The 26,597-nt window shown below is 40.1% G+C and overlaps 1 protein-coding gene across 1 annotated transcript; it reads right to left on the bottom strand.

Moving 5' to 3' along the window:
• Nucleotides 1–740: 740 nt before the first annotated feature.
• NEK5 (NIMA related kinase 5) lies at nucleotides 741–25,069 on the bottom strand. Its single transcript, XM_062020464.1, has 22 exons — nucleotides 24,953–25,069; nucleotides 23,837–23,933; nucleotides 23,458–23,555; nucleotides 21,446–21,529; nucleotides 21,266–21,336; nucleotides 17,828–17,914; nucleotides 16,626–16,680; nucleotides 15,641–15,841; nucleotides 15,475–15,556; nucleotides 14,042–14,178; nucleotides 13,104–13,303; nucleotides 10,731–10,797; nucleotides 10,275–10,394; nucleotides 8,940–9,023; nucleotides 8,731–8,835; nucleotides 8,460–8,540; nucleotides 6,726–6,794; nucleotides 5,460–5,583; nucleotides 5,139–5,270; nucleotides 3,581–3,718; nucleotides 1,460–1,571; nucleotides 741–1,057 (listed from the first exon to the last, which is right to left on the bottom strand). Exons 1-22 carry the CDS (start codon nucleotides 25,067–25,069, stop codon nucleotides 793–795), a joined length of 2,526 nt encoding a protein of 841 aa, XP_061876448.1. The 3' UTR covers nucleotides 741–792.
• Between the last annotated feature and the right edge of the window lie 1,528 nt (nucleotides 25,070–26,597).

Below are 26,597 nucleotides of genomic sequence, written 5' to 3'. Positions count from 1 at the left end.
CTGTTGAGAAATTTTCTGTTCCTATAGAATAAAAGTGTCTAGATTAGAGGGCATAATTAAATGCCACACAAACATGAACACTGAAGCCCTAAACTACTGCTTATTGTAAAACAGAAAACCCTGTGAACAAAATGTTCACCAATTGGACATCTGTTTTTGAATCAGTAATGGAAGAACAGTCCCTTTTTTGAGCCATCAAAGCACTATTTTGTATTTTAGCAAACTAAGAGAAGTACAAGAAGCTACTGAAGTCAGACTTTATAATGTGTTTTTCCTTCTCTCTGGGATTGTATGAAATTTTGTATGTGAAGAAAATATGGTTGGAAGAACCTACTGCCCCATGTTTTATTAGGAATTGGGGAATGCACAATTCTCATGGTGCTAATAAACCCTTTTATTGCTACTGAATAAATCTGCTGAGCAGCTGGTGATGCTGTGTAGGGTCAGTACTGGGTAAATGAAACTATAGATTATAAAGCTGTATTGGCAGTACACAGAAATAAGGACAGCTGGAAGAGCTGCTTAAAACATGGAGTCAACTGAGATAGGGAAATACAATATACTGACTAGGAGACTTTCTTAAATGATACAAAAGCAGTTAAAGAGAGGATGCTATCAGATGCAAGCAAGCGTTGTCAGAGATGTCCTGCACAGTTTAGAACAATAAAGTTGAAAGTAGCAACCTTCTATTAATTCAGCATTTAGGACTATTGAAAAGCAGTTGCTTTACTTGGCATTTAATGTCAGCTATCCTTCAGTTTTGTTACTGATGTGGTTGAAATTTCAAGCAAGTTAAATTTTTGGAGCAGTAACTGTGCTGGGGCTCCAGGTAGCTCTTGCTTCCTGATTGCCTTTTTCATGATATGCATCATCACTTAAACGATTGTCAGAGTTACCAACTAGTTTGCAAGGTAAACTCATATTTTCTTCATCTGTTTGATCTTTATTTATTGAAAGGATGACAGGCTCCATGCTTCTCTCTGCTGAGGAAGTTGCCACTTTTTCCAGAGATTCCTCCAGCTCATGTTTGAGTTCATCTTCAGAATCTTCAAAATTTCTGTTAGGCAAAACAAGATAATAGTATTAATTAAATATATCTTTGTTACAAGCCTTTCTCCTTTCAGAGTGTTTGAAACTTTGTTTAAACACTTGACAAAGAATATACAAGCAACACACATAACGTGAACTGTTTGTTCTTTCTTCACGAGGCTGTTTACCTGTATGAGGTAAGGGAAGAGGAGCTGCAAAGCCACGTTAATACTTGGCACAACATTTTTAATGACAATGTTGGCATGTGGTGTATTAAATTACAGGATTAAATTAGCAGACTCTGCAAAACAAGTCAGTTTTCTTCATTTATGAATTTAAAAGAACAGAAGAAAAGCTTTAGGCAATGCAACCTGTCATTTCATGGAAATGTTATGTTGTATGGATTTTTCTTCTGATGTGCTTAACTTACGTGTCTTCATCATCTGATCTTGGCTCAAGTCTGCCTTCATCAACAGCAATAGCTGAGCATGTTTCTGAATCATCTTCCTTGTTTTCTTTTGGAGGCAACACAGTTAATCTCCCTTATGGAAAGGAAGAAAAATGTTTAATTGTGTATTAGCTAAGTGTAAAAGTGTATGTAAAGTAATAGCAAATAAGTAAACACTTGAATCTTTTGTGGTTCAAATTACAACAATGTAAAATACCTGCTTCTGTTGTTCTTCATCACACATTTTAGACAGTGGCTTGTAACTTCTGCTTAGTAGAAACTAGAGTGTAGACCATAACCAAAGGTCTACTAAAGTTAAGAAAGAAAGGTGATCTGCTGTTAGCAGGTTTGAATTCCCAATACAGGGATGGGCATTTTCAGTGGGAAACTTTGGGGGGTACTGTTTGGGAAAGACTGACAGTTACTGCTTGGATATACCTATGGTTACCTAAAAAGGCTGGCTTCCAAAGACTGATGGGCAACCCTAGCCTGAAGGCGGAAGAACAACACTGAGTTGTTGTTTTAGTGAACTCTAAGATGATCCAAGAGAAATCTGTGAGTTTGGATAACACTGTACTCCACAAATGTCAGCTTGAGTAACAGGGCAAAACTGAGTCTTGAGAGAGCACTGTATTTCAATAAAAAATGAACTGATAAAAGCAACAGCAATTGGAATAGCTGTGTGACTTATTCTTGCTTTAGCTCTATGAACTGCTGGCATTAGGGAAAAGCAGTTTCAATCTACCTTTTTAAAGCATAAGCAATAAAGCTAGTCTTCGGAGAGGAATTTAGCTGGTTTATTTAGCTGTTTTACCCTTCAGGATGGGGCAGTTTTCAAAGAGCTTCTTATGCTACAAGACAATGTGAGACATAATTAGCAGGAGAATGCTGACTGCACAGCTGCAAGTGAAAGATACTTCTCATGATCCATTAAGATTGTTGAAACTTGGCACATACAATTTAGCTGTCTTAAAAGTCCTGTTGTCCAATTATGCACATTCAGTAGATCGGCAATTGTGCATAAAACCATGATTCTGGGCTATATTTCATAGAATCATAGAGTGGTAGGGTTGGAAGGGACCTTTAGAGATCATCTAGTCCAATTCCCCTGCAGACGCAGGTCCACCTAGATCAGGTCGCATAGGAACATGTCCAGACACGTCTTGAAGACCTCCAAGGAAGGAGACTCCACAACCCCTCTGGGCAGCCTGTGCCAGGGCTCCCTCACCTGAACAGTCAAATAGTTTTTTCTTATATTTAAGTGGAACTTTTTGTGTTCCAGCTTCATCCCATTACCCCTTGTCCTGTTGCTAGATACCATAGAAAAAAGGGATGTCCCAACCTCCTGACACCCACCATTTAGATAATTGTAAATATTAATGAGATTCCCCCCTCAGTCTCCTCCAGACTAAACAGCCCCAGTTCCTGAAGCCTCTCCTTGTACGAAAGATGTTCCAGTCCCCTGATCATCTCAGTGGCCCTGCACTGGACTCTCTCCAGAAGTTCCCTGTCCCTCTTGAGCTGAGGAGCCCAGAACTGGACACAGTACTTCACAGTATTTAAAGCACCTTTCTGTGGAAAATACTCTGGCTTTTTAGCTAACAACTTGGATTCAAAGTAAATGTCATTTTTAAAACAGCCTGTTACTTTAGGGAAACTGCAGTGTAGGTGAGTTTGAATTAATTTCAGTGTCAGCTGTATCAGCATAGACCACCTTGTAAAGTCACTATTGTGGTCACCATCTACTACAATTTACAGCTGTTCTACAGAAACACATATATTTATATAAATGCTTTTTACAGTGTTCTTCATCCTCAACAGTTGCAGGGGCTAGCTCCTGCTTTGTGGTACCTGCTAACTTGCCGGCTGCAGTAGCTTACCTCCATGAAAGTAACAGCCGGCAAGTAGGGCTTGCCCTTTGCCCTGCTATTGAAAACAGAAGAGGCCTGAAAGAGGCCTTCATGGCTACAGGACAGAGCAGTGGCTGCTGGGACAGGCTGCCCATGTCTCTCCAGCTTGCCAACTGGCAGTTCACATCACAGACCCTCCACCAACAGTAGAAGAAATAATAACTTGCAGAATTTATAGTGACAAATGTCCTACCTGTTTCTTCTTCAAGCCGGATGAAGGAATCATTTGACAACTCTGCTTTTGCTAAGATGTTCAGGAGTGTCCCTGGTGGTGTTTGTTTCCACTGCTTCCTGTGTTCTGGGATGTCTTCAGGCAGAATAGCATGGTCAGCTGAAAAACAGCAAGTTCTCGGGTCACTAAAGCATGACTGTAGCTTGGTACTGTCTTTTGTCACATTCAGACTTCCTAGTCTTGACACTGATTTCTTCTTTATGTGTAACGCTGGAAACTTTTTTTTTGTCATTTATGGGATATTCCTGAATTTTTTCAAAATATTTGATCTGATGGATATTGTAGAGAAAAAAATAGTTTGGACTGTTTGTCACTAAAAGTTTATAACACCAGTTTTAATGCTCAAGTAACTGTTTATTAAGCCTGGGATTGGACAGGCTTCATTAAGCAGTCCTTGCTCTCAAACTTGTTGGCTTCTTGGGGCTGAAAAAATGTCAAAGAAGTTCTTGTTTCTTTTTCATCCTATGAACTTTCATCTCAGGTAGAATGAACAGGAAGAGACATATTAATAATATTCTGCCTTGTGTTCACTCTCCGTGCAAACTCTTCAGGTTACTTCTGTGTATTGGAGGCACTAAGAGCACACTAGAATGCTGCAAGTGGTCCTTGTTTGCAGCAGTCACTGGAGATACTTGGCTGATACCGTAGGAATCATAGAATCTTTGGAAAAGACCTTTAAGACCAACAAGTCCAATTACTAACCTAACTCTGCCAAGCCCACCACTAAGCCATGTCCCTCACCACGTCACCTACACGTCTTATCTGTCTCCAGGGATGGTGACTCCACCGATCTCCCTGGGCAGCCTGTGCCAGTGTCTAACAACCCTCTCAGTGAAAAAGTTCTTCCTAATCTCCAATCCAAACCTCCCCTGGTGCAACTTGAGGCCATTTCCTCTTGTCCTATCACTCATTACTTGGGAGAACAGACTAACTTCCACTTCTCTACAAGCTCCTTTCAAGTGGTTGCAGACAGTGATCATGTCTCCCCTCATCCTCCTCCAGACTAAACAAGCCCATAGACACCTATCCATTAGCTTTCTCTGAAAGGCAGCATCACCACAGGCACACCTGGGTGAACACGTACTTGTGACTGTGTGGCAACACTGGTGTGTGGGGAGGGAAACCAGAACTCCACCAGTCTCTGGGACAGTGCTGGGAACTGGCTGCCCCAGTTCTTGTTAGTCATCAACTCAAGGTCTGAGAAAGCGGTGTTGGTTAGTTGCATAGACTGTTAATTTTAGCTGTTGTTACCCAGGCCACCACATGATTCATCAAATGCAGCCCTCTTCATGTGTCCGGGCAGCACAACTTGATTGCAATATTATACAGAAAGGAGAATGACAGCTGCATCCTATGGTACAACACATGCAATAACTTCAGTTACTATGAAGTCCTGCAATTAAAAGCTTGCTAGACCCTGTGAACATTCTGGTATGGAATTGTTTTGACAAAGGTCTGTAAGTAGTATAGCTGCATCTTAGCAGCTCCCTACTTCCACTGAAAACCAAAACTTTCTTACCAAGTTCATTTTCAGCCATAGTAGGACATACAGATGTGACATCAGCACCAGCTAAAAAACTCAGCAGTGTCTGAGGGGCTCCAGCTTGCCAATGTTTTCTGTTTTCTTTCATGTCATCTATGTCACTGGATTCTAAGGAGAAGAAAAAGAGAAGGCAAAGTTATTTCATTCGTTTTAAGTAGATTTCAGTGTGACTATAATATAGGATATAAAAAGAGAGCTCATCAAATAACCTTGCTATAGCCTGGAGTTACTGAATTTACTTAACTCCTATGTAATTTTCAGGATTAATACTCAGCACTGCATTTCTGCACGAAATACCTGTTTGGTGTTCAAATTGTTCTTCCAAAGCTCTGTTCATAGGATCTCCATAAACTTCCACCAATTCCTCCTTAAGATTCTCACCATCCTCCAAAGTTAAAGTCTCGCTGAGTTTATCTAGTATCTGAAAAAACAATAGGTTACTCTGCAAAAGAAAATAAATTTGAGACAATAACTGATCACTTTTCCCTTTTAATGTGTTTGCCAGCCATTCTCTTGTATGTACAGGAAAACCGGGTAACAAAAGGTGAAGCAGCAGAGCTCAAAAGTCACATTGTGATTTGAGTGTCAGAGAGCTGCATGAGATGTGAAACAAATGAATGACAAAACACTGCTTTAAAAATTAAGAATATATCTTCTAGAAAGAAATTACATTCTCAATGTTGCTGTTAGAAATATTTTTTGATCTTATTTTTTTTATTAGTAATACAAATCTTAGGAGGTAGCTATTACACATGTCAATCACTTTAATAAATTAAATAACATAAGGTTTTTACTTTTTGTAAATAACAGCTGGTTCATCACAATATTATTTTTTACTATGGGATACAGTACTAGTGAAAAGAAACAGGAATCATAGAATGGTAGGGGTTGGAAGGGACCTCTAAAGATCATCCAGTCCAACCCCCCTGCTCAAACAGGTCCACCTAGATCAGGTCACACAGCAGCATGTCCAAGTGGGTTTTAAAACCTCCAGAGAAGGAGACTTCACACCCTCCCTGGGCAGCCTGTGCCAGGGCTCCCTCACTCTCACAGGAAAGAAGTTTTTCCTTAAGTTGAAGTGGAACTTCTTGTGTTGCAGCTTTTGTCCATTACCCCTGGTCCCATCACTGGACACTACAGAAAAAAGTGTCACTCCATCCTCTTGACATAAACCTTTTAAATACTTGTAAGTATTCATGAGGTCCCCCCCCAATCAATTGCACTAAAACAATTTACAAATGAAATTTGGCGTTTGCAGACTAACTCAATTTTGAGAAGGGGTTTTTCCTCCAAGCCCAATTTACAACATTTAAATGCCCACAGTCCTTCAGTTTTTACCATGTGAAAGACTGACCCAGATATCATCCAATTTTCTTCTAAGCAAGTATCCTTTTGAAGGTCCGACATATGCAATACGTCAATGGCATACTGACAACCTCAATAGGAGGCTTCATTAAAACAAAGGTAGAGGACAATGGTAATGGAAGCAAACCCTGGATAATGGAGTTACTGTCATGGTTTCAGATTACTGATGCAAATACTTTGAGTATAACTACAACATACCTCAGCTTTTTGAAGGTTGTCTTCCTCAGAAACACATACATCCAAGTTAATTTCAAACTTTACTCCTCCCTAAAGAAAATTCAGACACTTCATTCAAGATCACAGTTGAACAAATTGCACAAAAATAGACTTTTCTAAATATAGTTGATGGATTTTTTCCAAATTACTGAATCCACTTTTTAATCTAAGTTGTCTTTGATAATGATTTAAATCCTTGCAATACAGGGTTGGTTCTTAGCTGCTTCTCAACCAGTATTAATGGTCTCCCATAACACCGTCATCAGAAAGCTCAGGCAGTGTGGCTTGGATGGGTGGACGGTGAGGTGGATCAAGAGCTGGCTGAATGACAGAGCCCAGAGGGTGGTGATCAATGGCACAGAGACAAGTTGGAGGCCTGTGGCCAGTGGAGTTCCACAGGGATTGGTGCTGGGGCCAGTCTTTTTCAATGTCTTCATCAACGACCTGGATGAGGGGACAGAGTGTACCCTCAGCAAGTTCCCTGATGACACCAAACTGGGAGGACTGGCTGATTCCCCAGAAGGCTGTGCTGCCATTCAGCGAGATCTCCACCGGCTTGAGAGTTGGGCAGAGACGAGCCTCATGAGGTTCAACAAGGACAAGTGCAGAGTCCTGCATCTGGGAAGGAACACCCCTCTGCAGCAGTACAGGCTAGGTGTCGAACTGCTGAAGAGCAGCTCTGCAGAGAGAGACCTGGGAGTCCCGATTGACAATAAGCTAAATATGAGCCAGCAATGTGCCCTCGTGGCCAAGACGGCCAATGGCATCCTGGGATGCATCAAGAAGAGTGTGGCCAGCAGGCCAAGGGAGTTCTTCTCCCCCTCTACTGTGCCCTGGTGAGGCCTCATCTGGAGTCCTGTGTCCAGTTCTGGGCTCCTCAGCTCAAGAGGGACAGAGAACTTCTGGAAAGAGTCCAGTGCAGGGCCACCAAGATGATCAGGGGACTGGAACATCTTTCATATGAGGAAAGGCTGCAGGAACTGGGGCTGTTTAGTCTGGAGAAGAGGAGACTGAGGGGAGATCTTATTAACATTTATAAATATCTAAAGGGTGGGTGTCAGGAGGTTGGGACATCCCATTTTTCTACAGTAGCTAGCAACAGGACAAGGGGTAATGGGCTGAAGCTGGAATACAAAAAGTTCCATTTAAACATAAGAAAAACCTATTTGACTGTTCAGGTGAGGGAGCCCTGGCACAGGCTGCCCAGAGGGGTTGTGGAGTCTCCTTCCTTGGAGGTCTTCAAGACCCGCCTGGACATGTTCCTATGCGACCTGATCTAGGTGAACCTGCTTCTGCAGGGGGGTTGGACTAGATGATCTCTAAAGGTCCCTTCCAACCCTACCATTCTGTGATTCTATAATTCTGTGATAATAAAATGTTAAAAAATTAGCATCCTGACTTGACTTCAATTAAGCTCTGAGTAAATGTGATTTCCCATACACTACTAATGCAGTTTGATATAAAGATGAGTAGGTAGGGATCAACTACTACCTCAGAATATCTAAAAAGAGTCTCCTTCAAATGATTAGAAAAGCTTATTGATCTTTTTAGTGATTCTATCTTTTCATATAAACTTTTAATGAACAGTGGACCAGCACTCTTGATTAGCTGACTTCCAAATAGCTTGATATCCAGAGCTACCATGGTAACACAATAATTTGAAATGTACAGATGCAACACGAAAATGTAAACATATACAACAGTAAGGATGGATACCTTTGTGTTATGTTTCTTTTTTAAGACTTTTTGGTCTTGCTTGTCCTGGAGCCTGACTTGTTTACAGTTTTCTTCCATGTCCTGGAAGGGGGGGGGGAAAAAGATCAACTTTAAATACACTATTTGGAAACAGAATATACATGTATATTTTAGCTTGGAGGAGGCTGAGAGGAGATATGATCAGTCTACCACTTCCTGAAGGGCAGTTGTAGCAAGGTGGGGGGTCATCTCTACAGAGAGTAGAGTCTAGAGTAGAGGATGGTACTGATACCTGAAGTGATTCTTCTGCTGTTCCAGCTGTATCTTTGGTTTCAGACTCATCCTCAGCCTTCCCTTGACTCACAAGATAGGTCTTATCTTGTATTTTTTGGTTCTCCTAGGGAACATTTTTACACAACATTCATTTCTATTTCAAATTAAGTGTGTTAGCTTAACAAAGAAAAAGGAACTATGACTCTGTGTGTGTTTGAGCTTTGGTACCTGGAGTAATTCTGCTCTAAATCTGAATTCTTTGATATCGCTGTGATATTCTTCCCGAATTTTCTGCAATTGTTTCAGGTACTCCTATTGATGAACAGTAAGTTAGAACATGCATGTGATAGAAATACATACAGAAATAATACTTGCTAAACAAAGTATTCTATGGATAGCTAACTGTGTATACAGGAGAAAAAGAAATTAGTGTCCTTTACTGCCAATTTTAAAGATTGCTTGATCACTCCTATTACAGGGCACTTTGGAGGTATAACTCTTCCAGACATTAACCTTTGTGAAGTTTTCCAGTCTGTTTCTTATTAACTTGTCTGTAGACTTGTATCTAAACCAGCTAATCCCAAGAATAACCTAAGGACTGTCTAAGTAATGATGCTAAGGTTGCAATCCAAAAATAGAGGATTGGAAATAAGGAGGACAAAACATGATGTAATAGTTATTGTATTGTAACCTGCTTCCCAAAACGAAAGAAAATCTGGTGATCTTTTCTTAGAGAAGCTTCAACATTCCTATGGTTTGGAACACAAACCTCAGATTTGGTCAAAAGATAATTTTTGTATTAAGGATGTCTCTGTTACTGTTTACATGCCAGTCTATCCCAATTTGCCCTTTTACAAATGGACAAATTGGTTAAATGTCATGATTTGGCATGTTTAGTAGACTTTGTGGAACTAAACAGCAACAGTCTCTGAAGAATGTGTACCTGATGAGTATGTTTTTATTCCAAAGTCTGACCATTACATAAAAGTTATTATATTCATATTAATTCCAGCATTTTTTAATAAATCAAAGATAAAAAGAATAACTGTATTTACATGTGTTCATATAGGAAAGAAATATAGGTTTATTTTCTCTGTCATCCAAAACCAAAATCAGAAACACGTATTGTTTCTGTATAAAATAATCTCCAAAAATTGTAACATAAAAAGGGAAGTAGTATGCATCACATTCTACTAACTATATCCCATTCTAAATGTCATAGTATGACTTACAAACAATATATGTGCATTAGTAATGTATATATGACTGTTTTCTCTGATTTGTAAATGTGAGGATCTATTGTCCTCAAACATTTGTTTGGTGATGTAACTCCTCTAATCTCAGCAGAAGTTAAAAAAAAATTAAGGCCACAGTTTATGAAATTATTATGTACATCAGTTTTTGTGCAAGTCTTCACCAGTTTATGTAAGATGGAATCAGATGAAAACAGCTTATATTTCCCTAGTGGCCAGATGAAAAGGAATCAATTCTTATGTAAAGAGCACTACTGTCAAGGAGCGTACAAAGACAGCTTTAAGTAGATAAGGAATATATTTCATTTACCTGCTCTTTCATTTCATTCTTTCTAGACACGTCCTGATGATGGTTTTTGAGATGTTCTTCCTTTTTTTCCTGCTGCTGTATTTGGTCGTGATATAGGTCAGCAGAGGATGGTCGCAGTCCCTACAGATGTAGGAATAAATCCCAGAGTAAAGGCATCTGCATTTAGAAACCTTTCCTTCAGTGCTCACACAATTCACTCTCCCTGTTACACCTGAATAGTGCAGACAAGTGTGTATTTTGGAGGAAAAACTTATAGCAGAATTTTAGATTGCTAGAGTTTTGTATTAGAAAATAAAACCTAAAGATGAGCATCTGCAGAGCAGATCAACGAATTTGCTAGAGCAGAACTTTCTACCCATCAGTGTTGCAGATTGCTGTTGAAGAAATTTCAATTATTTTTTGGATTTACATTTAGTTTCTTGTACAGATTTTATTCCATGATTCAGTATTACTTACCAGCTGTTTTTCAACATTTATCTTGTACTGTTGGGCTTCAACACGCCTTTGAAGATATTCTGCACACCTGACAGAAGAAAGTGATATTCACATAGAATCATAGAATGGTAGAGGTTGGAAGGAACCTCTACAGATCATCTAGTCTACCTCCCCTGCAGAAGCAGGTTCACCTAGATCAGGTCGCATAGGAACACGACCAGGCGGGTCTTGAAGACCTCCAAGGAAGGAGACTCCACAACCCCTCTGGGCAGCCTGTGCCAGGGCTCCCTCACCTGAACAGTCAAATAGTTTTTTCTTATGTTTAAGTGGAACTTTTTGTGTTCCAGCTTCAGCCCATTACCCCTTGTCCTGTTGCTAGCTACTATAGAAAAAAGGGATGTCCCAACCTCCTGACACTCACCATTTAGGTATTTGTAAATGTTAGTAAGATCTCCCCTCAGTCTCCTCTTCTCCAGACTAAACAGCCCCAGTTCCTGCAGCCTTTCCTCATATGAAAGATGTTCCAGTCCCCTGATCATCTTGGTGGCCCTGCACTGGACTCTTTCCAGAAGTTCTCTGTCCCTCTTGAGCTGAGGAGCCCAGAACTGGACACAGGACTCCAGATGAGGCCTCACCAGGGCACAGTAGAGGGGGAGAAGAACCTCCCTTGACCTGCTGGCCACACTCTTCTTGATGCATCCCAGGATGCCATTGGCCTTCTTGGCCACGAGGGCACATTGCTGGCTCATGTTCAGTTTATTATCAATCAGGACTCCCAGGTCTCTCTCTGCAGAGCTGCTCTCCAGCAGTTCAACCCCCAGCCTGTACTGGTGCGTGGGGTTGTTCTTTCCCAGATACAGGACTCTGCACTTGTCCTTGTTGAACCTCATGAGGTTCCTCTCTGCTCAACTCTCAAGTCGGTCGAGATCCCACTGAATGGCAGCACAGCCTTCTGGGGAATCAGCCAGTCCTCCCAGTTTGGTGTCATCAGCCAACTTGCTCTGTCCCCTCATCCAGGTTGCTGATGACGTTGAACAAGACTGGCCCCAGAACCCATCCCTGTGGAACTCCACTGGCCACAGGCCTCCAACTTGATTCTGTGACATTGATCACCACCCTTATATTCTACATTTTATTTCACAGACTCTGCTATCTTCTGCACAAATAATTCTCTACAGGTTCTATCATATGTGACAAACAGAGCTCTCTTTGTACTACAAAAATAAATATGTATAAAATATGTATAGATATGGAACACGAGTAAAATAACAAAATGAAAACTTAGCCACTTCAGATATTCCCCTTCCCATTAATTATTTCAGATACACTAGCCTTCTGAAGAGTGCAGCAAAGTCCTTCTCTGCCTTTTATTCGATAAATGGAATGTGAAAGTGTTAATAAAGTTGGTTTTCCTGATCCTCAAAAGAAATGGAAATTGTCAGAATGGAAGTTGTGTATCCAACAGCTTTTCTTTTTCCTTTCTCCTCAGTACCTAATTCTATCAGCCTAACTTTGTATTTATGTGGTTTCCTCTTGTGGTTTACCTCTTGGTTTTAGGTATTAAAAAAACAGCACTCACTCATAAGCTCCTTGATTTCTATTTATTTAAATTCATACCTTCAGATTCCACTTGTGCCCCAGGGAACAAAACTGCATTGATTTTGTCCTTAGACAAGATATTCTATAGCTGATGATACTTAACTAAAACATCCTAAACACTGTTGTCATTGAACAAAAATTAATGATTCAGTCAGCCTTAAAGGAAGGATCTGCAGGTAGTGAGAACTGAAAATCCCTTACCTTCCTTTCTCAAGATTTTTAAAGCTCATCCACACCTAAAATGGCCAATCATGCAATGACCAGGCAATCTTTAAAGTAACAAAAAGGTTGTGCCTCTGCTTTGTAAGAGAAAAGCTTTGAAGTAAATGCATTCCTGGACAAAGAGTCTTTATATCTGAAACCAAAATACAGGCTCTGCAGGAAAAACATACATTTTCATGACCTGCCTCCTACTCTGTTCCCTCAAGTGGAGAGCTGGTTTTGGTTTTTATATCACTCTGATCGTGGTGGGAAGGAAAGACGGTGTTTATCCTTGAGATAACCAGAAAGACTACAAAAACCATGTATTTTACTTCTTACCTAATAAAATGCTGCGATTAAGGAGACATTTCGACAACGAAATGTTGTCAAAACATCAGGACATTCAGAAGGAACTTCTGGACAGGCAGAAGCTATGTTGTTGTGCAATAATTGTATGTAAAAAACTATCAAAGACTAAGCAGGGAAGGAATTATACTGAATAAACCACGTCCAGTGTTACCTATTCAGGAAGGCTGATAAGTCAAAACATGTAAGACCAGTTCACCACTAACAAATAGAGTGAGAAAAGCTTACCAGTTGGGTGGTGGGGGTGGAGATGCAACTTGTCCTTTTATTTTATAGTATTCCTCAAATCTTTGGCTGATATGAGAAAGGTCATAATGTGCATTAGCTTTCCTCTGCAAGCTGTCAAGCTTACTGTAGTAATGACCATAATGGCCACGTACTCTAATACTTTCTGGCCCTTCTTCCATCTTAAATTTGGAGATCTGTGGCTGAAAATGTAATAAAGGATGTTAATTTACCTGTTCTTGTTTGTATCAGTGCAAGCTTGAATTAACTTCCTGTCCTTCTAGTTGCATAGTCATATAAGCTGTCTACAGTACACTTAGTGCAAGTCTTCCAAATCCTTTCACTTACAATCCAGAAACTTCCTAACTTCTCAGGGCTTATGTAATCTTACTATTTTCTCTTCTTTTTCCCCTGTTCCATCAGCTCCTGTCATTAAGCAGCAGCCCATATTGTTGTGTGAGTCAATCAGCATGGGGCTTTGCACTCTGGAGTGTTATTGCCCCAGAATCCCTTCATTGTTTTGAAGCCTAAAGCACTGAATTAATTCCAGGAGAGTCTAATTTTGACATGTGAGAGCAAGGGGAACCTGGGATGTAGTTTTGGGCAGTATATGCATCGCTTGCTGGTTTCTGGGGAGCACCATGCTACTTCATTTCACCATCTCTTTGATTATATGCCTGTGGGATCTTGCCTTTCATTTCTCAAAGTCCTTACTGTGATGAAACATCCCTGTATTTCTACTTTGTGACAAGACTGTCTTTTCCATTTCTCATAAGAAAAATAGAGAGAAGGTGATCGTCTCGCCGCCGCTGCGTGATATCAGTGTGGCAAGACATTCACAAACTTTTCTATGGTGGGAGACTTTTAAAGGATCTTTTCTAAGAGCAGAAATTTGACTTCTGAAGATGATTAAATATTATAAAAACGCAGATGCACAACACCTGAAAAATAGGCCGTTGTTCCCTTGAAGGAGGTTTCCATGCATTTCTTTGAAATAATTCTTGTTTCTTCACAGGCACTACCATTCCAGATTCTGGAGAAACTTGGTCCTGGACTCTCCTTTGTAGAAGTTTATATGCTTTTAACAATAAAAGATCAAGAGGTTACATTCTATGCTCTCTACACTATTAATGATCCTGTAGTTGCAAACCATAGTAGGATGCATATACCTAATATGGGCAGGTTGGGCTAACAAACACCGTCACCATACTTCACCCTTCCTAGGCATTCAGCCTTTCATTCTTAGAATGGCGTGCTTTTGAAAGCATTATGATTTCTCACACTCATGTGAAGTAGATTAGTTTTGCAAAGCACACTGAATAATAAATGGAAGACCTCTATAAACTACAATGCTGACTTCAGGCTGGTACCAAGAACAGAAAACAGGAGGTGTGATTCTTAGGCTCAGATTTCATTAGAGGCTTAGACATTCCCTTTCTAAGCCTGGCCCTTGGTATTCTATAAATTGCTAGACAACGTTCATGTGCTTGTGAAATCTGGTCAGTCAGAAGTTTGTAAATACTTTAGCTGCAATTATGGAAAGCAATGTCCTTCCTAGGATTAAACAGTTTCTCAGTGAGTTTTAAATCTTTCCTGAGTAATGACTGTGAGAGTATCTTTCCTGGCTGATAAAATATATGAAAATTATGAGTATATGACCATAGAAATTTTATAAAATGTCTAAGTGATTTAGGTGTTCAGGTGCCTCTGTCCAAATTGCATTAATCCTGAAGGCAGATGAATCTCATTGAAAGTCATTTCCAAAATAATATGGTTTTCTACACTGCTGAAGAACTTTCTTTGGGGAAAAATAAAGTCCATAGTGTGGTTAAGTAACTACATAGGTTTATTTCGAGAAGCTTTTTAAACTACTTTAATACTTTCAAAGATAAATGTAAGGAATAACTATGATATATGGAATACCGAATAAGGAAAAAGTTATGCTGCCAGAAACGTGCCAGGTATTCAGCAGTTCATACAAAGATACCATTTAGACTCCCGTTTTCTAAGAACGTGCACACATAATCTGACCTACCAATGAGTACTAAATCCAAATCGAGTTCACTGTCTCTCACAATTTAATCTAATCTATAATATTTTGTAAAATACATTTTTATTAGTTTTATTATTTTCCTAGGGCAGCTTTTCTAGCTGAACACTGCCGAAGAACTGCTCTTGAAAGCTGTCTTTCCTGAACAGGACAGCTATGGAGTGAAGGCTTCTGTTGTTGCAGTTCTCTCCTCTTTTTATTTTTACCTTTGTGTGAAATTCTTGTACTCAAATGTGCCATAATGACTGCTGGAGAAAGTTATAGCCATCACATATAACTAACAAATGTTAATGTAGAATTCATGTTAAACAACATTATTATTACCTTGTATCTGCTTGGTTCCAGACTGTGATACTGAAGGAGCCTTTCTATTTACTATACTGAAACCGAATTCTTCCTGTGCCAGCTGTAAGAAAAAAGATCTCTGATAGAACGATTTCTACTACTTCCATACATGATTTTCTCGGTGCTTAGCAGTAAAAGCACTTACCTCAGGGGGCAAATACCTGAGAACAAGCTTCTGCAAGAAAGGCTTCCTTAGAATAGAACTGATAGATGGCCGGTCTCTGGGAGATACTTTAAACAACTGGGAAATTAAGATCCTCAGATCATATGAATAGTTGGGAGACACTGGGTGAAAATGTCCTCTGCAGATCTTCACCACCAGCTGGTGAAAACTATTGCCTTCAAACTTAATCAATGAAAACAGTAAAAAGAGGGCAGTAAGTACTGCTGGTTAGGACAAACTAGATAGCCCAGCCTGGAAAAAGGTACTTGCTGACCTTGCACAACTGCTTTCCCTATTAGTGCTGCTCTGCCTTCTCTCACATCCAAGCTCAGCAAAAGGTCAACCTTTTTCTGTTCTGTTCTGATCCTTTTTCCTGTTGTTGGGATTAGTCTCTGTTGTGTTTCCTTCACATAATACTCACAGGCTAAGGGTAATCTGAGGCTCAGATCAGCCTGAGGACAACACAGCTTCCTGAAGATGCCCTCTCAGTTATTTTCTGACAGCTTCCAAAGAAAACAAAACCCTTAGGAAAATGCTTCTGGGGACTCAAATTCTTTTCAGGGGAAATGTGGGTTTCAAACTTTTAGTAAATATAGACTGATATTTTCAAATAGAAATTAGTAAAATATATGCCTAAAGCTTAACCTCGAAGTTTGCCTTCAATTCTTTCCACTGTTCACCTGCCTTTTGAAAAAGTTTAGTACTTACTAAAAAGTAAATATATGTTTGATGTGTGTACATACACACACACATATATACACATTGTAGAAACACAACAGAACACATAGTATGCACAAAACTGACTCAATATGAAAAATTAAATACTGGCAGTCATTCTTTAATATCAGTAAACAAGTTGAAAATAATTCTAGCAGCTGGCCATTAATACTTTTACTGACACTGTTTTTCCACGCTGTTCACTGCCTTTTTTAATTATATGAAAACAATCTGATTTTAAGGTACTTACAGGATGCTTTAGTGCACATAGCTCATAAAGCACACAGCCAAGAGACCAAACATCTCTGTGAATAAAAAGTAATTAAAGTTTCAGGGAACAGACTATAATATTTTCACACATGTAACAAGCACCTTTTCTCAGCTCTCGAATTTATTTAACATTATTCCATCACGGATCGACATTGGTGCAATTTTTAACATTTCATAAGATGTACTGAAAAGAACAACTAGACATTTCTTTTTAGTTGTGTTACCAATATTTCTGTGATACTGAACTAGGTACCATCACTATCATGATTCACTGTAATGATTCAATAGTGATATCACTATCACTGTTATGTCATGTGAAAAGGCACATGACATAAAGAATGCCTGCTTAATATTCCTAGCAGGATGAAGGGCAAAGCTAGCTCTGGCTGACCTGATAATTAAGGAGACAATAAGGGAGCAAATCTGTGTGAATAGCACCCTTAGATCTGAGATGCCACTCTGGGCTCCAGAACATTTGGTGTTGATCACATTACCCTCAAAGATAAGGGGGTCTAACCTACTCAGCTCCTGACTTTTTGGTGCTTCTCATCTGATATTTTGTGTCAAGCTGGAGTGAGCCTTTACAATTCTCAGATCTATTTGTCTTTCCTGCAGGTGGCTACTGCAAAGCTCCCAAATTGCCAATGTTGCAGCTTTCATTTTAATGCATTTTTATAGATCATAAATAAGTGTATCAAAAATTAATAAACTTGGAACTGAAAAGATCCATTTCATTGTCTATTACATGTTGAAAACACAGGGAGAAATTTAATATTTAATGGAGAAGCAGATAAAGCAAAGGAAAAAATATCTACAACTAACCACCTGCCACTAGTAAGAAGGAGTATTAGAAGAGAATGAGATTAAACTTTATGTTTAAAGCACAACTTATTTTATAAAATCAAAAACCATAATTATACTAAGCCTGTGATGAATCACAATAATTTCATGATTGCTATACTCTGGACACTCTCAGTCAAAACACAATTGGCAATATTGCACAGTATAACATGGTTGCTGTGTACAATTGATGCACCTAATTATTGTACACAACAATAGAAAACTTCACAAAGGGTGACAAGTGAAATTCCTGGTGCCCTGCAGAAATACTGATTTAAACCACGACATTACTAAAATAAGTTCTCTTGTGCACAAGCATACAAAGGAAAGACACAGACTTACGTTTTATTGTTATATGGTCGATTTTCACAAATCTCAGGTGACAGATAATAGGGAGTCCCTACACAGGTATGGGCAAACTCCACAGTGCTAATGAAACACAATGAACAAAAAGGCTTACACGCTGAAAAAGTTCACAAGCAATTGAACTAGAGGCTTCTCTGCCTCAGGTGAAAAAGGCTGGACTCAACAATCCTAAAGGTCTCTTTCAGCCAAAACATTTCTATGATTCTAAAAATCCACATAGGTCATTACTTCTGCTCTCCAAGTAGTTGAATAATGAAACATTCCAAGGAAAACTAAAGTAATTACCAGTTCTGTGCAAAAATTACCAACTATTTTTATAGTGGAGATTGTCTGCACTTCAACATAAAACACAAGAATCCTCTTTTCCCCACTTTTCACGAGCATTGTAAGCAAAGAATGTTTATCATTAACAGAGAATTCTGAAAGCTGTCAAAGATGCTGCAAAACATGAGAAGTCTGAAACGTCTCATTGAACTACGAATATGAGAGGTAGTAGTCAGTCACACAAGCCAGAACCAGTGAAAGGAGTAAGTGCTGTCCAGAAACTAAAGGAGTAAATGAATTGTAATTCCATCTTTGGCCCTGATTTGTGAAGGTGTAACCAAATAGCACCAGTTGGATTAATTTCACTTCCTTTTAGTTATCTGTGGATGTCTCCAAGTCACTGGCAAGTCAGTGGAGAGAAACAGACACTCAGAGAGTGTGAATCCTCTCACTCTATACTAGATGTCAATAAAGTTGTAAGTAACACTCTTTGAGCATATGAAGTGTGAGTACCAGAGACACAGACCCCTAACTGCAAGTAAAAGTACTGGACGCTATCTTGCATTTTGGCAAACAGAAATGAAAATGCCTTTGTATACCCCAGGGGAAGAGGAAAGGAGAGCCTTAGAAACTTAATTCACTTGTTACATGAGGAAAAGTGCTATCAAGCTCCAATGATTTTGTTGTATAAGCCTATTAAATACTCTTTAAAAATATCTGTACTTGGACATTCAAATTCTGAGGTTTACTTCCTATCTGCTATGTACTATTCTGCTATGTTAAAGCAATCTATAATGCAACTATGCCCTGAACACTTTCAAAGGTGGGCACTTTCTGCATAAGCAGTTTAGAGGTGGAAAACAGAGGCACTGAAGAGTAGGTCTCTGATCACAAACACACCTGTCACAAAGATATAAGAGCTGGCAAAGATTGCAGCTAGAATAGCGATAGAGCATATCCCTGGAGATGAGCGGGCTTGGATCAAGGTACTACCCAATCAAGCTAATCCAATATTGTCATGGATTTGTGTGGAGCTGCTTTTTTGCTTCGTAAAAAGGGGAGGCAGCTGCAATGGTGGCCTCGGTAAATAGTTCTTGAAACAAGCCCTGGCTCTGAGGTGGACTCACCTCCAGCCTGGCCATGCCAATCTGGCATCTCTGCCATCATTATTTAAGAAGGGAAATCTGAGCTGGAAGATGAGGTGAAGGAGTGGGACAAGATGGAGGCAACCACGTGGACCCCACAGTCAGAGAAGTAGAACATAGGCTATGCCCCTGCAACCCATGGAGGGCAATGGCAGGACTGAGAGCCACCAGCAGCTCCATGTGAGTGCACTCAGACGGGCGAGGGACTGTGTGAGGAGGCAGCCATGGCGCAGGCCGTGCTGGAGAGCCTGCAGGCCGCAGAGCAGACCCACACGAGAGGCAGAGAGGAGCTGCAGCCTGTGGGATGAACACACATCAGAGCAGCCTGTGCAGGGCTGCCGGGTGTGTGAGGGACCCCATGCTGGAGCAGGGAGGACTGGTAAGGAGTCCAGCTGCATTGAGGAGAGATAAGTGGTGGGAGCCATCAGGAAAAAACTGACTGAAACTCCCATTCCCTCCCCCATTGAGCTGTTCATGGCGAGAGGAGATAAAGACACCAGGATCAGGGCTCTGAGCCCAGGAAGAAGGGAGGGTTGGGGGGTAAGATGGTCTTTAAGGGCTGGTTGTGGTGTTCATCATTGTATCACTCTGTGGTGTTTTCTGTTTGTTATGTTTTGGGGTTTTATGGTTTTAGTTGGTGGTGGATTTGATTAAGTTCTGTTTTCCTCCCCAAGTTGAGTAGTCTTGTCTGTTTTGCCTGGGACCATAAGTGGCAACTGAGCCCTCCCTGTCCTTAGGGTATTCCAAAGGCCCTTAGTACTTGTGGCTGATCATGGTCCTTTGTTCCTGGATGAGCCTAAACCACCACAAATACACTCCAACTCTCAGCAAGACTTCCTAGCTCTGATGCACACTGAACTTGCAAGGTTATGCAGGCCTAAGCCCAAAGCCAATCTGATGGGTCCTTGACAGAAATTACATGGGCTGTGTGTCCATGAAAAGAATGTATAAAGGTACCTAATTCATGTACACAGTTAAGTATATCTGAAGAGAATGAGCAAATTGTCTATGTTGGTTAAAGTTATCTGTTCTCTTTACTACTGTTGCTGTGTAGACAGAAGTGTCATTAAACTTCTACTGACTTAATTTAGGGATAGGAAATGTTTTAACAAATTAATTGCAGTAGGTGGAGTACAAAGCAACTGAGAAGGACTGATGCTACTGGGACAACCTGCAAAATTATCAATAGAGGAAATCAACTTTCCATACAATACCTAATTAAACTGTAGATGTTCTTAGCCACAATATCCTGCCAAGGTCAAAGATAATCAAGCAGCTCAAAAAGAGATCAAACTCAAGCATTGTACTGTTGTTAGCAAGCCCTCTGGAATGTTTTAGTCGCACCAAAAAGCACTGTCCTAGACAACATTTGGCCACTATGCAGGACAGGGCAACCTCGTCCTCAAAGCTAGGAAAGATAAGGCCAACCTCTTTGGCAGAACATAGTTTAGCCATACAAATGCAAGCCATGCTGTGCCAGGCCATTTACTCTCAGGCCTATAGGGTGGCTTCTCTCCCTTTAAAAAAAATAATATAGGCATACTCTGGGTGGATATGCAAATAAAACCTGTACAAACTGTTTTCTTATATTTTTTCCTAAGTTTCTAATGCTTTTTTCTTTCTTTTTTTATGAGGCATCAAAAGTGACTCTCATTAGCTGCAAGAGCACAAGTGGTGCCTCCACAATCTCTTCATGTCAGTTCCACAAAGAATAAGGAAAGACTGAAGCTTCCCCACCCTATGTCCTATACATAACAGAAGTCTGGTTACTAGGCCAGATACATCTGTGGTTTTATGCAGGATGGCATGTTTTAAAATAACAGAACAAAATTGTAGTATCAAACTGTAGTGGTTTTGCCTGGGCCACTACACAGACCCTTTGTATTCCAGACCTCCTGCACAAGCACAATCCACAAACAAATTTGCACATTCAGGTTGCATTCTGAGCACGCTCTGAACAGTCCTATCTGGTGTAGGTCACAGACTAATTAAAAAATGTCCTTACCTGTTCAACTCTCTTGCTATGCCAAAGTCTCCAAGCTTTGCTACTTTTCCATTATTGCTAAGAAAAATGTTCTGCAAATAAAACCAAAACTCATGTATGAAAATGAAATATGGCAGGGCTTCTTAAGCATATCTTTTTAAAACACAAAGACACCCCCCTCTGCAGTACCAGTCTTACTACCTGTGCTTTTACATCTCTGTGTAAAATCTTCTTGTCATGAATATGCTTCAAGCCCAAGGAGATCTGCACAAACCAACTCAGAATCTGCAGTGGAAGATAAAGGGAACAGGTATCTATAAATTTGTGTGACTCTAATGTCCAATGGGGCATCTTACTGAAATGTATCAAGGCAACAACAAAATCTGAAGTATGTAGCACATATAGAATATCAAATAATAAGAAATATTTTTTTAAATAAGTGCCATAGACTTCTCCTTTCCTTTTTTAGTGCTATCACAAAACTAAATGGAAATGGTTACCTGCTCCACTTGCCTTATCCCCATCAGGTTTTCACTGACTACGACAGGATGAGTACTTGAGCAAGGACTGAAGAACCAAGTCAAGTGACAGCAAGAATACTAGACCTTCATTTAGAAATGAGTTAGAATAACAACTCAGACAGAATTGGGAAGTGTCTTTTTCACCCTCAGTGATGGAAGTCATACCACTCAGTCGTTGTATTTACAGTCTTAGTGAATGTGGTCCAGACAAAAAAAAAAAAAAAAAAGAAAGAAACAAAGGACAAAGGACTGAAATTGGTGAAAGAAGGGAGCGGTGAAGAAACTTGCATGGTAAGTAAGCCTTTTACCCAGTACAGCTCTTAAATATACCTTTAACTTTAAATATAAATGTGTTTTCTTGAATAAAGGCCTTTGAACTTAATTCAGAAACAAAAGTAAAATGTGCTTACATGCTTTTCTATTTAAGAAAATTAATGGTCATGAAAGACTGAAAAGTAATAATCTTCTATTTTGTAATGCTTTACATGAAGCAGCTGATATTCTGAATAAGGCCAATGCCACATATGAGGCTTTCTTAGTCATACATTTGAAAATCTAAAGATATTTTAACAATGCTATGTTAAATTGGCAGTTTGCTGTCCTTTCTTGATTGGCAGATGTATCTTTAGCTTCTATAATCCATTCTTCTGTCTGTACTTCCTTTGCCTTTCCTTGGGTACATATTTTTCTGTCCTGTTGTCAAGGGGCTTCTGTGTCTTGGTTCTCTCTTTTATGTTTTCATGATCTGTGGTTTTGTCCTCTCTTTATTTTTTCTCATGTTCTCTCTTACCTCTAGTATGAGTCCCAGTAGGATCTTAAAATTCATGATTTGTGAACCTGGAATTCACTTCCAACTGACTTCTCTACTAAGAAGTTCCCCTTTTACTACTAAAGCAAAAAGAAAAGCCACAATATTTCTGAGTTTTTTACCGCTTTTATGCTTTAGAGTAAATTTCCACCAACAGGCTTGATATTATCTGTGTTGTTTCCAGATAAATTTTCATTGCACCTGCTAAAGTAGACTATGCATGACTAAATAACCTCAGAGTTCAGCACACTAAGATCAACATGTAAGAGAAAATTTCCTTCAGAAAGCTAAGAGTTAGTAAGAAAATAAAGGAATAAGTAAGGAATAGTGAGAACTTCTGAACTGCAATACCTATTATACTCATCTATTTACAAAATAAAACGTATATGAATGTGGCTTAAAAGCAGAGAGATGTTTGGGCTTGTTTTTCTGTGCTGGTTTAACTATCTAAATGGCATCAGGAAAGTCTCAATCCAAATGAAACGAATCAGAGATTTACCATTGAGCTCAGTATAAAGCAGGATATGCTGCAATGCAAATACCATAAACAGATGAAGAACTTTTACAGAATATATCCCACATAATTCTAAAATACCTTTCAATATAAAGTCTTTCTGGCTTAGTAGGTATACTACTAATACAGAAGAAAAGTGCATCCACGTTGGAAGGAGCAATGGGAGGGAAAGGGGATAAAAATGGCATCAAAATACTGCTTAGGAATCAAGATCTTAAAGCAGTGTAAAAAGCAAACTCTAAACTCCCATTTTAACTAACAAAGTTTTTTTAACATGCTCAGTTATTTTAACAGGCTAGAAAACAAGTGATCATTCAAACAATGTGTTTTTTCATAATATGCCCTTTTTTCTAAAGATAATTTCTTTCACCTGGTCTTCTTCAAACAGCACTCCATGCTGCATATTTATCCGCTTCATTAAATCTCCACCATCACAGTATTCCATCACAATATATAGCTTGTTGTTTTCTGAAAGCAAAAGTAGCATTTTTCCTTTATTACTCATTACTACAGCAATAAATTCATCCCAGCATCCAGCATTCATGCCATAGTATCTTAGGTCACATAAACACACATGAAGAGGCAAAGTGATGACTGAACTTGATACCTCACATTTAGGAGTCAGGACCTATCTCCACTGGAAAGTAAGGGGCTGGGGACAGGCTTAAAGTTAGGCAATATTAACAACGTAGGTTTTGCTGTCTTTTACTCCTATAATCACAAACCAACCCAAAATGTTAAAAGTAAACCTTGCAAAGAAGCATAGAAGGTTACGATATTTGCATGCTTCATCTTGGCCAAAAGGATGACTTCTTTCTCAGAGGCTTCTTTTTCTTTCACATGCATCTACAAAGAATTAAGAAACTATATGCTAGCAATGATATGTTTAACACTTTTAAAAATATTTACATGGTTATAAAACATTCCTGCAAAAACACTATGTACCAAGGTGAAGCAGAAATACTGAACAACATTTTTTCTGAGTTGGAATCTCGAAGTTACATAGCTCTTCCCAGCAATAATAGATAAAGATTCGTTCTTCTATTGTAACTCTCTAATATATTATCAATCCACTAGTGTGGCCGAAAACAGTGAAAGACCTGGGAAGAGCATGTGGGCACTCATTGAAATTGACTGTTGAAACCTCTGTATTGAAATCACAGGGACTGTAATTGCCAGTCTTTCTGGAACTAGATCAGGAGTGATATTCCTCTGGTAACTGAGCTATGGATCCTATCCTGCCTCAACAAATAGAAAGGCCACACTTTTATGGCCCAATTCAGCTCATTCTAAAACAGAAGTCTAAACCACATAGGATCAACAGCTTCCTAAAAATAATTTCCCTTCTCCTAGAAAGACATTCTAGCCAAGCAGCTCAGATGCTGACAGTTACAGAATGGGAATTCTATCTGGTAAATCAAACTGCCATAAACATAAAAGAGAACTAGAAAGACTCCCTTGTGAATTACTCATGTCTGAAAATATGGGTGAGGGGAAGAAATTAAAAAGTTGAGAGAAATGTATCATAAAATTGTTGTTATTTCAGTGCTAATAGTTCCACTGTTGTTGAGCCACCTTATAAAATTTGAATTACATAGTGTCACACATTGTAGGCAGGGAGAAGTTTCAGAAGGAACAAAAATGCAGTGAAAAGTAAACACTGTTAATAGAAAAATGCTGATTTTATCTATGCATGTAAAATCACTAAATTAGCAAAGAGTACAGTCTTTGGAAAGTTTAACTCTATATAATCAAGATGGAACTACAAAGGAGATAAACTGTAACCCAAGTTCATACCCTATCTAAGTGCAACAACTACAACCAGGTAAATAACTACTGTTATCATACAGGTTTTGTTGTTTTACCTTAGTTAAATTGATCTCTTTGATAACACATTGCTCATTATCCGCTTTTCCTTTTGCCAAGAATATTTTGCCAAAAGATCCTTCTCCAATTTTTTTAATGATTTCATATTTATCCATGATATCTTTGTCTTAAAAGCAGTGTCTGAAATAAAAGAACTCCCAAAATTAGTATTAAATATAGCTAAGTGGCTGTAACATCTGAGTTTGTACTACTGAAATTGACAGTAACTTTTAAGACTAGTAGTTTTTACCACATTTTATTGTATTTACCACATTTTGCTAGTGCTGATGATTACTGCTAAAAATGTAATCTGGAAGTCTGCAAATTACTGTGGATGTGAATTTTCTGTAAGCAGCAAGCTTATGAATGTCTCATAAAGAAAAACTTGAAGCTTGGTCCTAGTACACCCTAAAGCTAAAACATAAGAAGGCAGTAAAAAAGTGCTATGTAAGATTATGACATGATTTTGGAAAGTCTCACTCACCTCCTGAAGGTAACAATACTGTTGCCTTATTCTTTGAATAAGGATAAATAAATCTATTTAATGTGTATTTAGCTTAAACTAATGTGCTCTAATGACAGCAACAAAAAGAAAAGCCAAATTTTGCAGACCACTGCCAAGTGTAGTCGGGGATTGGCAGTCATCAGGAAACCTCTGGCAGAAATGGTAATGTCACTGGTCACTTGCAACATACCTACAAGCAAACCTACAGAGCTAAAAGTGAGCAAACATGGCAAAACTGTTCTTATCCATTGGCCTTATTTTTAGCAAGGGAAATTTGCTATGACAGTAGATGTTCCCGAACAGGAAGGTCAGGCATGCTCTACAACAGGTTACCCTAGGAGTCTGTCTGGGCTCCATGACTGGCAGTTTCCAAGGACCACTTTGACACAGCAGAGTGTCCTTCAGGCATTTCTAGTTTAGGTATTTGGACCAAAGCCAGCTCACGTTCGTAGTAACTGGTGAGAAGCAGCCTCTCCAGAGAGGTGGGCATCTCTCACAGGCCTGAACGAGCGTTCCCCAGACTTCCATACACCCTGACCTCTCCTCCCACCGCCCAGGGCTTTGCCTCTGCGCCCAGCTTAACGGCAGTGAGGCGCGAGGAGGTGACAGCAGCAGGGTCAGACCTCGGGCAGGGAGTTGCCCAAGGGAGAGGCGGCCACCTCCGCCCTCGCAGCAGGGCCGACAAAGTGACGGCTGCCAGCCGCCGCGCCGGGGCCTGGAGAGACGCGCCTCAGCGGGCATTGGGAAGGGCCGCCGCCGGAGCTGACCGTGCCCACCCCGCTGGGGGATCGCTCTCCACCGCCCCTCCCGCCGCGGCTCTGGTGCCGTTGCCATGGCGACGAGGCGCGCCAGCCGGCCAGCCTGTACCGGGGCCTCTCGTCATTGCGGCCCGGCCTGGCTCGGTCCTGCCCGGCTCCGCTCGGCCAGACCCGACCCGGGCCGGACCGGGCAGGGCAGCCGCCGGGGTCACGGTACCTGCCTGCGGCCAGCCGCCTCCGGAGCCCCGGAGCCAGGAGGAGGAGCCCTACGCGGCCCCGCGGCCCCGGCGGGGGTGTGGCGTTGGTGGCGGCAGCGCCCGCAGCTGGGTGCGGAGCGGCGGTGGCAGGAGCTGCGGGAGCCGTGTTTCCATCACGCAAAGA

The sequence above is a fragment of the Colius striatus genome, chromosome 1 (genome assembly GCF_028858725.1).
Source record: "Colius striatus isolate bColStr4 chromosome 1, bColStr4.1.hap1, whole genome shotgun sequence".
In the NCBI taxonomy this organism is placed as follows: Eukaryota; Metazoa; Chordata; class Aves; order Coliiformes; family Coliidae; genus Colius; species Colius striatus.
The sequence above is the reverse complement of the archived record's forward strand: the minus strand, read 5'-3'. Positions and strand labels throughout refer to the sequence as shown.

Excerpts from the sequence above, each read along its gene's own strand:
- NEK5 (XM_062020464.1), bottom strand. The coding sequence starts at position 25,069 with ATGGATAAATATGAAATCATTAAAAAAATTGGAGAAGGATCTTTTGGC. Across the intron at positions 3,719-5,138 it reads TATGGCTGAAAATGAACTTG|CTGACCATGCTATTCTGCCT; the intron begins GTAAGAAAGTTT and ends GCTGTTTTTCAG. Across the intron at positions 1,058-1,459 it reads AGATCAGATGATGAAGACAC|AAATTTTGAAGATTCTGAAG; the intron begins GTAAGTTAAGCA and ends TTTGCCTAACAG.